The 14,785-nt window shown below is 40.5% G+C and overlaps 2 protein-coding genes across 3 annotated transcripts in view; one reads left to right on the forward strand and one right to left on the reverse strand.

Moving 5' to 3' along the window:
* LOC106824407 (zinc finger protein 709-like) overlaps nucleotides 1-14,785 on the reverse strand; it is an 86,622-nt gene that overhangs the window by 34,360 nt on the left and 37,477 nt on the right. The window lies entirely within an intron of this gene.
* On the forward strand, nucleotides 502-14,203 carry LOC123278615 (zinc finger protein 709-like). Of its 2 annotated transcripts, XM_044751788.2 has the most exons (4): nucleotides 502-657; nucleotides 10,850-10,976; nucleotides 11,176-11,236; nucleotides 11,871-14,203. In XM_044751788.2, exons 1-4 carry the CDS (start codon nucleotides 655-657, stop codon nucleotides 13,510-13,512), a joined length of 1,833 nt encoding a protein of 610 aa, XP_044607723.1. In that variant the 5' UTR covers nucleotides 502-654; the 3' UTR covers nucleotides 13,513-14,203. The 2 variants fall into 2 exon arrangements, with proteins under 2 accessions (XP_044607723.1, XP_070348246.1); XM_070492145.1 differs by lacking the exon at nucleotides 502-657 and having other exon boundaries at nucleotides 10,893-10,976; nucleotides 11,176-11,271.

The following is a 14,785-nucleotide window of genomic DNA, read 5'->3' on the forward strand; positions in this document are numbered from 1 at the left end:
CTCTATCTCATTCTCCTAGCTTGTCGATTGTTAGGGCCAATCTTGTTAGGGCTTTATCTTGTTAGGCCCAGGGCCTTGCAGATGGCCCTGTGTCTTTAGGATGGTTCCTGTCTCACTTGCACCCAGCTAGGGCTGTGGGTTCCAACTTCGCACCAGAGCTAAGGGCTTGGGAGGCCATAGGGTTCATTAAAGTATGATATCAACGGAGGTGGGAAAGCCCTGGGTAGGAGATCAACACTGTCAACAGAGATCAAAGGGAAGCCAGACATTAGTACATACGGCGAGGTGACTTTTAAGTGTGTGTGTTTGCAAAGAAGGGTCACAGTTCCTCGAGTGGCCTCACAGCACCGCGTTTCACTGGAAAAGTCGCTGGAGAGGACAATGTCCAGCTCCAACTCAACTCAGAGGTGTAATCTCCATCCCGCTGTCACTCAGGACTGAAGGGCCTTTCGAACTGTCCAATCAGGGTCGGTCCCGGGGCAGGTGGGCGGGGCGACACTCCGCAACCACCCCCGACTTCCTATAGCTCTACCCTCCTTCCGGTCAGGGGTCGTCTGCCCTTGAGCTCCTAACGGTTCTCCGCCGCGAACTCCGTTGCGTTGTGACCTGATCCGAAGCGTAGGGAGGACGCCGGGGGACCCACGAGCCTCAGCGATGGTGAGGGTTCAGCCCCGGAGGAGGCGGGGCTGGTGGGAAGCGGCGGGGAGGGCCCGGCCTCCCGCGGTCCCCTCCGGGGTCTGCGGCCCCGAGTCCGCGGTGGCGCCGCTCGGCCCTCAGGCCCCTCCGGCTGCAGCGTGGGGGCGGGGCCGGCAGCCGGGCCCCGGGCGTCCTGTGGTCCCTGCGCGCGGCGACTTGGGCCGGAGCGTCTCTGGGCCGCTGTGCGCCCGCAGCCCCGCGTGTCCCAGACGGTGCGGGGCCCGCGGGAGGGCCCGCAGGACAGTCGGGCCTCGGTCTCCAGGGTCCGTGCGCGGAGGGGCTGCGGTCTGTGGGTCCCCAGGGCCTCCTTTCTCCTCGGAGGGGACCCGTTTTCTCCTGAGTTTTCCAAATATTTGGGGATCAGTCTCGAATCCACAACCTTGTGCCCCCTGCCTAGCTCTTCCTAGGGCTAGCAACAAATACCTAAATTTCCAGATCCTTCCTTGCATTCCCAAACACCAGCTTCCCCTTTCTGATTCACAGCATCATCATCATTTCATTTCACGGTATTATTAGGTCAAACAGACCCAATATTTCAATTGTTTACCCTTTTTCCACCAAGCCATGCATGCCTTCTATTAAAGATGAATTTTTTGTCTGTGGATGTTTTACGTGAGTGGAAAGCTGAGAATAACCACCTGGAATATGGAGTATGAAATCCTTGTGCCGGTCCCTCAGGATCTTTCCAAGGTGTTGCATCCTGGTAGCACTGCCCCTCCCTGGGTCCATCATCCTGAAAAGATGTCTTGATTTACTTAAGTGTCCACTTTTCAATGGGAATTAAAATGTGTTTAAATAATAGGGCTCGAAAGACATTACAAAATGTTTCCAAAGAGACAAGAGAGGTGAATTTTAGAAAAGATAAAATATTCCAGTATTACGTTCCATTTGTTAAGAATTCTTCTCTCGTTTTTCTTCCCCTGAGTGTGTGCAGTAAGTTCTGAGGACTCTTCTTTACTTTTGGGTGGTTTCATGTGAAATTCCAGGGCTTAGACTTGCAGATGAGAAGTGTTCAAGTGTGATGAGTTATTTAGAAAACAAGCTTGCCCTGGAAATAATTATTAACTCTCTTTTTTTCCTGAACAGAATAGGTATTTGGGGTTTTCCAGTTGAAGTAGTAAAAGTGACTTAGAATTTTCTTCTCTCCTTAACACAGAAACACTGGGTTTGAGTGATTTTGCTGAATTGTTCACTGATTTTGCTGAATTGTTCAAACACTGGGTCTGTGTATTTAACGGATCAGTGGTGTTCAAAGCATCTCCAGTGGGGGCAGAACCTGAGGGTGGTGAGTCTAAGCTAAGGCCCCCTTGAACCTGCAGAGGGAAGGCCTTGCAGGCCCAGTTGTCCTCCCTGGGGAGCCTCCCCCTGCAGGTGTCCTACTGCTCACACCCCCATGGAAGGAGCCTTCATCCTGAGAGGAGGTGCAGAGCCCTGGAAAGCTGGGGGTGCACGTGCTCATGGGGTGGGGAGTGACGCCCTTTCTGAGGTTGTAACTGGATTCCCTGGACCTACACATTTTAAATATTATATTTGAGTGTTGCATCATAGTTATAAGTGAACTGGGATTGTAATTTGTGCACAGTGAGAAAGTCTGTGAAGATCAGATGTTCCGTCCTGTGGACAAAGGGTTCATGAATTTGGAGTTCGTGCGGGTCAGAAGCTTAATCTGAATCCGGCTGAGAGTTTCCTCACTTGTGAGAGTGGGAGCCTGGGGGAGGCAGTGCTTCCATGCTCACAGGAGAGGAAGGGTGTGTGGGGCTCCAGAGTTTATTCCTGTGGCTGCTCAGGTGTCCCTACCCTCCTTCACCAGGGTCTGACTTACTCTAGAGGTTGTATCTCAACCAGGAGTGTCTGGACCCCAAGTCTGGGAACATGCTCAGTTTCTGAGTGTGGGTTTTTCTTCTGAACTGCAGGCCAGCAGGCTGCTTCTCTGGGCTGATTGGAATATTCATGTTTCTGTCCTCGGATTCCTTTATCAGTTGAAGATTGTGGCCCTTTGATTCTGGTTTCTGTTCACATTTGGGGTTTTAAAATGTAGTTAATTGACTGATACCGTATAAGGCAGGAAAATTGTGGAACCAAATAGAATTTTTGTTTTTTTAGGCAAGAGAACCTCAGGACATGAGATCAATATATTAAGTTTTCAGGAGCATTTTCCACTTTTAGGTCAGTTTTTATAACTCCGTGTCCCTAGAGACTTTGACATTTAAAAGGCTATACTATTCCTAAAGCCAGTAAATTCCTATTTTAATGATTGTGAGGAAGAAACGTTTGAATTTTTGTTTTAATTGATATAACAAATCACTGCAAAGCTTATGTAAATTATGTAAATCTGTCAAATTCCTAATACATTTAAAGGCTTAATTGCGAACCTGTAATGTATTATAATATGCTATCTTTCCTGAAAATATCTCTGATGTTTACTATAATGGAGGGACAAACTTTGGTGGTCTTTTCCTTTTGGTTAGAAAGGGATTTGTTAGTTTTCATTTTTTAAGGTTTAGAATTTGATTTCCATCATTCTTTAAAGGATCAAATCTTGGAGTGGTTTCCTATGTAGAAAAGTTAATTAATAAAGCAAAAGTTAATAGTAATGATTAAGCATAGGAAAATACATTATATAAAAATTTCTTTTTATTTTAAATAAATCATGCATTGGAAGGATTAAAATATTCCTTTGAGAGGAAACTCCCTTAAGGAGACTCCCCGCCTGCACGTCCTGCCCTGCTCCTCTGCCTGACTCCAGCCTCCCTACATGACCAGTTTTTACAGTTTTTCTGTAAAAACAAGCCAGTGTGAATGCCTATTTTTCTTACCTGTGTTTGCTCTTATAACGAGTGGCCAGGGTCCACATCTTTGCTGTTTGATGGCTGAACACTTAAGCCTCACCCTCCCTTTTCCCCTGGGCCTTCTTACCTGGACAGGCTGATGAGAAAGCCTGGAGGCTCCTGCACTGTGGGCTGCTGCTTGCTGGGCAGCTCCTCCTGGGCGCCGTGCTGCCCTGTGCTGCACTGTTGACCCCACCAAGCCTGGGTTCTAACTACACAGGATTCTGAGTTGGCAGTTTTGGTAATTCCTTGTCCTTTGGGAGCAGGCATATGACAATGGGCCCTCATTACAGTGGTCCTGGGTCAGTGTCTTGGCTGGAATCTGTCTGTGTTTAGAGTGCAGATGTGACTAAGGTTGGGTTTACCCAGACATTGGGGAGGATATGGGGGGAATATTGAGGGGATAAAAGCATGGTTTTACCCTGTGAATGAAGTGAGCCCTTCATATGGTCACTCCTGAAAGAGGAGTTATTTCAGAGAGAAGAGACAAGGAAAGGCAGCCATTAGATGGCAAGATCACAGAGGGCTCACCAGGAACTCTAAGTAACTGGGCTCCTGCCACCCCTGCATCTATTGCAACAACAATCCTGGCCCTCTGGGTTATAGTGGGCCACACCACAGTCTGAGTTTGGCACAGCAAAGGGATTAGTTCAAACCAACTTAAGCCTGGGTTCCTTAAACTCTATAAAGCAAACAGTTGTCATGGAGGAGGCCTCTGACCCTGATGGCAGTGGTGTGAGGCTCTCTGGAGGAGGGCCTTAAGTTGTCCGTAGGCTTCTGATGAAGAAACTGCCTTGGTCCCCACACTATATGCCGTTAGAGCTGCTATTGTCACCAGGTACTGAGATCTCTTGAAAATAGAGGCTCTCACAGCACTGAGCATGAGACACTCTGCCGAGGTGCCTGTAATGTCTTTGGCCCTGGAGCCAGCCCCCACCAGCTCAGCCCAACTACTGACACTATTTGTAATAATGGAACCAAACCTTCGCCTTCTGGCTTATGCCACCTGCAGGAGGGATGACCTTTCTTTAGTTTCTTGGAAGATGCTAGGGTGCTGGAGGATACCTTGGTTCCCTGGGTAGTTCCTTGGGATTAACTGAATGCACAGCACTGGGGAGTGCATAGACTTTAAGGACAACACTACACTTGTATATGAGGGAGCTCAAGTGGAGAGTTGCTGCTCTTTACCCCTTAATTGGGACCTCTCTGATGAAATACCAAACCTGCAGGTCACCACAGTAACCAAACATCAGTCCATCATTTTATTACTGCCCCACAGTTTGTCCCATCTGCATATTTTTCAGACTCTTGGGACTATTGTCCAAAAGTTGCCCCTTTGTGAACTCTGGGAATCTCTTGACTCAGAGAAACCCAAAAGATAAATTGAGGTATTCCTTGTCTGTACATTACTAAGTCCACAGTATGAGGACTCACCAGGACACTTCTTATCCACGTTGGAATTCCAGACACTACTGATGGTAACCAGGGCACTTCTCAGAGTATACAGTGCCTCTCTTTCCAACAAGACTTTTGGGTCTCAGCTCATAGAACACCATACTGGCTTATTGAAAGATTCTACTTAGGACTTTTCAACTTTGCAATGCTGTAAAAGTGATACCCGTTCAGTAGAAACCATACCTTGAATTTTGAGCCTTTCCCAGGCTAGTGGTAAGCTGGACAATGCTCTCTCATGATGCTGGGCAGCTCCCAAGTCAGCCACGTGATCCTCTTACAACCATTCAGTACAGTATTCAATAAATTACTTGAGATATTTAACACTTTATTACAAAATAGGCTTTATGTTAGATGTGTTTGCCCAACTGTAGGCTAATCTAAGTGTTCTGAGCATGTTTAAGGTAGAGGAGAGTAAGCTATGTTTTTTGCCACATTAGGTGTATTAAATACATTTTCAACTTATGACGAGTTTCATTGCAAGTCAAGGAAGATCTGTAAGTTCAGTTGAATGAAAGATAGTCTGTTTCAGTCATCAGGGTTGAATTGTAATGAGTTTGTCTTCGTCTTTTTTTAAGAATAGACCCGTTATTTTAGAGCAGTTTAAAGGAAAAATTGATCAGAAAGTACAGGGAGTTCACACATAATCGCTCTGCATCCGCACAGTTTGCACTCTTTTTTGCTTCTTGTGTGATGGTGGTACATTTTTACATTGGTGAACTGCTATTGATGCAATAAAGGGCACAGTGTACATTAGCATTGACTCTTTGTGTTATATTATGTATGGCTTTTGGCAAAAGCATAACAACATGGATCCATCATTTCTGTGTCATATAATGTATTTTCACTTCCTGAATTTTCTGTGTTCCATCCTTCGAAACCAAAGCTCTTCTTACTGGCTTCTGCTTTTGTCTTTTCCAGAATGTCGTATACTTGTGATCACACAGTGTGTAGCCTTGTGAGATTGGCTTCTTTCACTTAGCCATATAAGCTTTAGGTTCCTCCATGTGTTTGCATGGCTTGATTCCTCATTTCTTTTTATCACTGAATAGTATTTCATCATATGGATACACCACCAATTATCTGTTTGAATCTTGAAGGACAACTTGTTTAACTCTGCCTCTTGCCAATTATGATTAAAGCGCCAACAAATTTCCATGTACAGGTTTTCTGTGAACAAAAGGTTTCAACTCAATTGGAAAAATACCAAGGAGTATGATTGCCGGCTCTCAGTATACATACTAACACTATATATTGCTTTGAAAAGTAAGTCCCTGTCTTCTGTCCTAGGGTTATCAAATTCCATTCCCACCAGCAGTGAATGAGATTAGCTTCACATCTTCTCCAATATGTGGTGTTCTGAGTGTTTCGAGTTTTACCCATTTAATAAGTGTTCAATGATACCCCACCGTTGTTTTATTTGCAAATTTCCAGTGACATTTGATGTGGAGCCTGTTTTCATATTGCCTGATTCCCAGCTTTCTATCTTCTTTGGTGAACTGTCTGTTCAGATCTTTTGCCCATTTTTAAATGGACTGTTTCTCTTATTACTGTGGAGTCTTAAGAGTTCTTTGGATATTTTGGATGCCAATCATTTATCAGACACAGGTTTTACAAAGATTTTCTCCTATTCTGTGACTTGTCTTTTCATTCTCTTAATACCGTCTTTCTCAGAGCAGTTTTTTTCATCTGAATGAAATGAAATTATCATAAAAGGAAAAACTTTTACAAACCTTGCTTTGGGGTTGTATCCAAAAATTTATCACCAAACCCGAGGTCATCTAGATTTTCTCCTATTTTTCTTGAAGGAATTTATTCCTTTTGTATTTCATATTTAGATCTATGATGTGTTTGTTAATTTTTGTGAAATATGTAAGGCTTGTGTCTGCATTCATTTTGTCTGTGTGTGTGTGTGTGTTCATTCGTATGTGAATATCCATTATTTCCAACACTATTTGTTTAAAAGACTTTCTTTTTCATTTGAATTACCTTTCCTCCTTTGTCAAAGATCAGTTGAGTATATTTGTGTAGGTCCATAGGAAAGTAGTGGACTTCTATACCCTTCAACTTTGCTATACTTTCTTATTAATTCCAGGAGTTAGTTCTGTTGTGAATTCTTTCAGATGTTTCACAGAACCAATCATGTCATATGGAACAAACCTTATGAATTTAGCTACAGGTTTTGTGAAGCTGGTCTTTCTCAAGAAGTGGAAGTTCTCTTTTACTAGTTTATTATCATAAATGGAAGTTGGATTTGTTCAAATCATTTTTGTTTTCACTACCCTTCCTTTCGTTTCTGATATTAGTAATTTTTGTCTTTCCTCTTTTCTTAGTTATCTTGATTAGATGTTTATCAGTTTTATTAGTCTTGTCAAAGAAACAGCTTTTTAAAAAAATTCTCCATTAATTTCTTACAAATGCATTACTTTATCTTCCAATTTTTATTATTTCTTTTATTGTGCTTACTTTGGGTTTAATTTGCTCTTCTTAATGTTTTCTAAGGTAGATGCTTACCTTATTGAGTATAGATCTTTCTTTTTTCCCAGTATATTTGTTCAATGGCATAAATTTTCCTGTAAGTACCGCTTTTGCTGCATTCCCTCATTCTTTGATACATTGGTTTTTAAATTTCCTTCAGTTCAAAATAGTTTTTAAGTTTTTTGAGACGACTTCTTTGATCCCATGTATTATTCAGAAGTGTGTTGTTGAATTTCCACATGTTTGGGCCTTTTCCAACTATCTTGCTGTTGTTGATTTATGAATTAATGTCTTTGTGGTCTAAGAGCATGTTTTGTGTGACTTCTGTTCTTTCACATTTGTTAAGGTGTGTTTTATGTCCCAGAATGTCGTTTTTCTTGGTGAATGTTCCATAAGAATGTGAGAAGAATGTATATTTTACTTTTGTTGCATGAAGTATTCCATAGATTACAATGAAATCCAGTGGCTGTACAGTGCTGTTCAGTCAACTCTGTCCTTCCTGACTTTTTTTTGCCTACTGGAATTTATGGTTCTGGGATGTTGAAGTCTACAGCTATAGTAATGGATTCATCTATTTCTTCTTGCATTCTGTCAGCCCTTGCCTTATGAATTTTACCCCTCTTTTGTTACAAGGTACAAATGGAGAATGGCTGTGCCTTCTTGCAGAATGCACCCCTTTCTCATTATGTAATGTCCCTCTTTATATCTGGGTTTTCCTTGGTTTGAAATCTGTATTGTTGATAATTCATATACCTGTGGCTTTCTTTTGATTTGTGTTCATGTGGTACATTTTCCTCAACCCTTCACCTTTTATCTATCTTTGGCTTTATATTTAAAGTGACTTTCTTGTAGACAACATATAATTAAATGTGATTTTAAAAATCTGATACTACTCTTATCCCTCAGTTGTATTGAGACCATTCATGGTTAAAGTAGCTATTGATACAGTTGGATTAATATTTATGAAACCTTTGAAGGTTTCCATTTTTAGCCTTGTTCTTTGTTTCTTTTTGTCTTCCACATTTTTCTGCCTTCTCTGGCTTTAGTTGAGCATTTTATGCTTTTTCCTCCTCTCTTAACATATCAATTAGATGTTTCTTATGACACTCTTTTAGTGGTTGCTCTTGAGTTTTCAGCATACATTTACAACTAACCCACCTCCTTTGTCAAGTGACACTGTGCCACTTCACTGTGTGCAAGTACCTCTTAACACACACTTCCCAATTTCCCCCTCCCTGTGCCTTGCCACATTGTTGTAATTTATTTCACTTGTCTATATAAGCTTCTCATTACCAAATGCATTGTTGCTAATAATATTTTAAACAAATTGCAATCTGTTATATAAATTATGTTAAGATATAAAAAATATAATTACACTTATTTATTCTATTTCTAATATTCCCCTCATTATTTACATTCTTTCTGAATTTTACACGGTTTTATTCGAAGTAGGTGTACTAATGACAAATTCCTTCAATTTTTGTCTCAGAAAGTCCTTATTTCTCCTTTATTTTTGAAGGATAATTTTGCTTGACACAGAATTCTAGGAGAGTGATTTTTTTCAATTTCAAAACATTAAATATTTCCCTCCACTCTGTTCTTTTTTTTTCATTTTTTAAAGATTTTATTTTTCCTTTTTCTCCCCAAAGTCCCCTGGTACATAGTTGTGTATTTTTAGTTGTGCGTCCTTCTACTTGTGGCATGTGCATGCAGACGTAACCATTCAGCCACAGGGCCGGCCCCCTCCACTCCGTTCTTGATTGCAGGGTTTCTAAAACGAAGTCCAGTTTAATTGGAATCTTTGTTTTTCTATATATAGTGTGTTTTCCCCTCTGCCTTCTTTCAGTATATTTTCTTTGTTTTGATTTTTGTCTATTGTGTATATGATATACTTGGGGTGCATTTTTGGTGTCTTTATACTTAGTGTTCTCTGAGCTTTCTGGATCTAGACTTTGCCATCTATGATTAATCTTACGAAATTGGTGGTTATTATTTTTCTGTTGCTTTCTTTTCCTTTAGATATTTCCATAAGGTATATTGTAAACCTCTGTTAAAAAAGGTTGTTCTAACAGGTTCATGGATACTGGTTTCTGTCTCTTTTGTTCTTTTTTGTCTTTGCATTAGACTCCAATGAAACAGATTTTTTTGAGTACAGGCCTTGTTAGGAACAGGCCACTTGTTGCATATTTCAAAGTGCCGTCTTTCTCTTCTCTTTCCCAATTTTGGAGACACTGTTTGCCCTGTCACTTCAGTGCTCTCATGACTCTAAGAAGAGTTGTTCATTTCACCTTTGTTCATTTTCCTCTTGTGAGATAGAGAATGACGGCTTCTAAATTCCCTCAATGCCAGGCAAGAAGTTGCAGGGCATCATCTAGAGTGTCTCTTTGGGAAAAATAGAGATTTTATGTTCTATTGGAAGGAAGCACTGTTGAATCCTTTACATATTTTATAATCATGGGCAAATTCAACTTCAAACTATTTTGGACTTCAGTGAGCACTCTTGCAACCTGCACCTGTCAATCTACCCCTCAAGGGCAACAAGGCCCAGGATACTCTGGGATTGACCAAAAAGAGCTCTTCTGGCACACTATTATCTCACTATCTGTTCTGAAATTGGCTGGAAGCAGCCCTGAGGCACAGAAGTGAGGGATTTTCTGGTGTAAGTTGTCATGCCTTCTTCCTCATGTCTGAACTCTAAGTTCCAAGTAACTTTTGAGCTCCATCAAATTGGATGGAGAAAGAAAGAAGTGAGTCTGATAAATATTACACACGTTAAAAGCAATGCTTCCCCCACAAGACTATTTACCTTCAGCCAGCTGCATCTCATTATTTGTAATGGCCTGGAGTACTTTAGGACAATGTGACCAGCTGGCTTTGTTAAAAGTTTGATTTTTACAGGCCTCCTGGACTCTCATGCTTGATGATAGGATGAGACAAAATAGCTTCCAGTTCTTCACTATGATTTTACTCATTGAAAGCTCATGCAGATTTCACCCTCTGCTTCCTGGAGTGCTCTAACTGGTGGGTAATAAGAGGAAGGAACTTTTCTCATAAGGAATCAACAGTCTTAAAATGATATTTGTGTCATTTGTATAGCATTTCTGTCGTTTCCCAACATGCTCTGTACCCTGCCATTAGAGAGAAATAAGATGTAACGTGATCACAGTAAAAGTGTGTAAGTAATTTCTATGTGTTTATGATGCTGTTAAATTGATGAGGAAGTTTGTACAGAGGAAGTTTCTGATGATCAAGTCATAGAATAAATGTTTGGAGATCATACATAAATACATAAATAAATGTTTAGAATCATACATAACCTTCCTACAGTGGGCATATGGGTGTCTTGTGCTGTCAGTCTCATGCACCTTACTGTACACATATTCGGGATGTTTTAGGACTCAGTGGCCATTGAGGATGTGTCTGTGACCTTCACCCTGGAGGAGTGGGCTTTACTGGATCATTTACAGAAGAAACTCTACAGAGATGTGATGCAGGAAACCTTCAGGAATCTGGCCTCAATTGGTAAGGATGAGGACATTCCTTCATTTAGTCAACGAGAGAACAAGTGTTTCTTGCCCATCAATGTTGCTCCAATATTTGGAATGTGGAAAGGGGGATGTTGGTAAATAAGCTGGGCATGGTCACAGCTCATCATGGATCTAGAATCAGTTTTTTAATAATTTCTAATATTTGGAATTATTTTTCTTGGTCTGCATTTTAGGAAAGAAATGGAAAGATCATGACACCCAAGATCAGTGCAGAAACCAGGGGAGAAAACTAAGGTGAGCCACACTTGCTATAGAAAGCAGTGTCTCAGGTGAGAATCCTGGTGTGTTATAAAGTTTTTTAAAGAAGCGAACAAAATAACCCCTGCTTCAAGTTTAGTTATTCCTAGAAATTTTTCACTAAAAATCCTTTATGAAATGTGACATAGTTGTTTAGTGTTTGCAAAAGAGTTTACTTGGAGGGGCCGGCCCCGTGGTCGAGTAGTTAAGTTCGCATGCTCTGCTTCAGCAGCCCAGGATTTCACTGGTTTGGATCCTGGGTTTGGACATGGCACTGCTCGTCAGGCCATGCTGAGGTGGTGTTCCATATGGCACAACTAGAGGTACTCACAACTAGAATAAACAACTATGTACTGGGGGCTTTGGGGAGAAGAAGAATTAAAAAAAAAAAAATTGGCACCAGATATTAGCTCACGTGCCAATCTTTAAAAAAAAAAAGTTTACTTGCAAATAGTATTAATAACCCTATATGATTTATGCATTTCACTGTTTAAATAATCACAAAGTAAAGTCTTCCTGTAGTGCATTCGGTATGTTGAATTTCAAACAATTCAGATGAGGCAGAAAAACCTACACAATAAATCATAATAAATTGTGAAATCACTAATAATGTGATTTTTGTTTTTTACAGAAGTCATATGGTAAAAACACTCTGTGAAAGTGAAGAGGGTAGTCAATGTGGAGAAAATGTCAGCCTTATTCCAAATCGCAATCTGAAGAAGAAAGCTACTGGTGTGAAACCACATGAATGCAGGGCATGTGGAAAAGTCTTCACACATCATTCATCCCTTAATAGGCACATAAGGTATCACAATGAACTCAAACCATCTGCCTATCAAAAATATGGAGAGAAGCCATATAAATGTAAGATATGTGGGAAAGCCTTTGTTTATTTCCACGTTTTTGAAAAACATGAAAGAAATCACAATGGAGAGGAAACCTATCAGTGTCAGGAATGTGGGAAAGCCTTTATGTGGCTCAAAACCCTACGAAGACACATGAGAATGCACACTGGAGATGCTCCTTATAAATGTAAAGAATGTGAGAAACACTTCAATTGTTCTAGTTCACTTCAAGTACATGAAAGAACCCACACTGGAGAGAAACCGTATGAATGTGCAAAATGCCGTAAAGCGTTCAGTTGTCCCAGTTCTCTTCAAAGACATGAAAAAACTCATACTGGGAAGAAACCCTATGAATGTAAGGAATGTGGGAGAGCCTACAGATATTATACTTCCTTACAGATGCACGAAACGACTCACACAGGAGAGAAACCCTATGAATGTAAGCAATGTGGTAAAGCTTTCATTTCTCATCTAGGTTTCCAAATACATGAAAGAAATCACAATGGAGAGAAACAGTATAAATGTAAAAAATGTAGTAAAGCATTCAGTTGTCTCAGTTCTCTTCAAAAACATGAAAGAGATCACACTGGAGAGAAACCCTATGAATGTAAAAAATGCAATAAAGCATTCAGTTTTCCCAGTTCTCTTCAAGTCCATGAAAGAACTCATACTGGAGAGAAACCTTATAAATGTAAGGAATGTTGGAAAGCCTTTACTGCTCTCTCAAGCCTTCGAGGGCACATGATCTCTCACACTGGAGATGGACCTTATAAATGTAAGGAATGTGAGAAAGCATTCATTTCTCCCAGTGCATTTCAAATACATCGAAGGATCCACACTGGAGAGAAACCCTATGAATGTAAAGAATGTGGTAAAGCCTTCAGTTATATCACTTCCTTCCAAATACACAGAAGAACTCACACAGGAGAGAAACCCTATGAGTGTAAAGAATGTGGGAAAGCCTTTAGTGTCGCAACTTCACTTAGAATACATGAAAAAACTCACACTATGGAGAAACCTTATCAATGTAAACAATGTGGAAAAGCCTTTAGATATCATCACAATTTTCAAAGACATGAAAGGAGTCACATAGGAGAGCAACTCTATGAGTGTAAGCAATGTGGTAAAGCCTTCAGTTATTACAGTTCCTTCCAAGTACACGTAAGAAGTCACACTGGAGAGAAACCCTATGAATGTAAAACATGTACTGCAGCATTCAGTTGTCCCAGGTCTCTTCAAAAACATGAAAGAATTCATACTGGAGAGAAACCCTATGAATGTAAGGAATGCAGGAAAGCCTTCGTTTGTCACACAAACTTTCAAAGACACATGAGAATGCACACTGGAGAGAAACCATATAAATGTGTAGAATGTGGGCAGGCCTTCTGTGATCCCAGTACTTTCCAAAAGCATGAAAGAACTCACTAGAGAAAACCTCTTGAAGGTGAACAGCATGGGAAGGACTTCAATTGGCCCACTTCCTAAAATGTGACAACTCCCACCAAAAAGAAATAAATGTAAATAACATGAGAAAGCTTAATGGGAATTAATACATGCATAATGCTCCAGAAACTTTTCAATATGAAAGAGTTGTGATACTGTGCTTACTAAGTGTGTTGTGTTATACTGTAAATATATTGTGTTTACTAAGCTTTTTTCCTAAGATACATGACTGGACTGAGGATTTCTACTAATTACTTTCAGAAATGAATATTGAGGTGAGAGAATTCTATGTCATTTTTCTACTGTAGTACATAAGATCATAAGATTAATAGGTAGTGATTTTTCCTTAACTCTGTTAATAATATTTTCTCTTTACTTTTTTTGAAGCCTCTTGGATCCAAGCATGAACTGACATGTATTTCTCCTATACAGTTAGGTTTATTCTTTTTATAATGTTTTATTTTTTCCATGTTAAGGGGCCATTGAAAAATGACAGTTTGGTATTTGTTGGGATTTTCTTCATGGCCTTGTTTGGCAATTCCTGGACATCCCTACCAAATGATATATATTGTGCTCATTCCCCACCCCCCCCGAAAAAGCTGTTTTGTGATGGAGGATATAGGATCTTTTTTCCATTTTTCATACTATTAAATGGAATAAATTTTTATGTATTGTATAGTTATCAAAGAGTATGGTTCCGTTTGAATTATTATGTTCACATTTAGGCGTTCATTCATTGTCCTTCTGACTGATATTTTGTGAATAGATTTTGATTAATAAGAGAGACCTGTGCTAGGACAAAAAAGCTAGAGTTGGAGATATCCTTCCTGTGAGTAATGTTAGGAAGCACATCTTCCAGAATCCATCCGTTTTATACTTCCCAGTTAGAATTCACCAGTAGCCTCACTTGCATGAGATTTGGAAGGCAGAAGAGAAGAAGACATTAGTGACATTTTGGAGCCACCATCCAGGGAGAGGGGCAGATACATAGGAGCTTCCAGGACACCATCTTCCAGCCAATTTCCTGGATTCTTTGCCCTTCCAGTCAAGAGTATCCTCAAAACCACCACCAACTGTTTGATTTCTAGTTTATTTGAGGTGTCGGTTTCCGCTGATGTCTTCACAAGTTCCACCTCAACAATCCATCAGAGTTTGGGTTTTTCTGTAAGGCCTCTTGCGTCCACCAGGAAACTAATTCAAACTTGCGTGACTGGGAGTATTCTCTGGTTCCCATCTTTTCTAGATTATATCCATGTAA

This window comes from Equus asinus, chromosome 20 (assembly GCF_041296235.1).
Source record: "Equus asinus isolate D_3611 breed Donkey chromosome 20, EquAss-T2T_v2, whole genome shotgun sequence".
Taxonomy (NCBI): domain Eukaryota; kingdom Metazoa; phylum Chordata; class Mammalia; order Perissodactyla; family Equidae; genus Equus; species Equus asinus.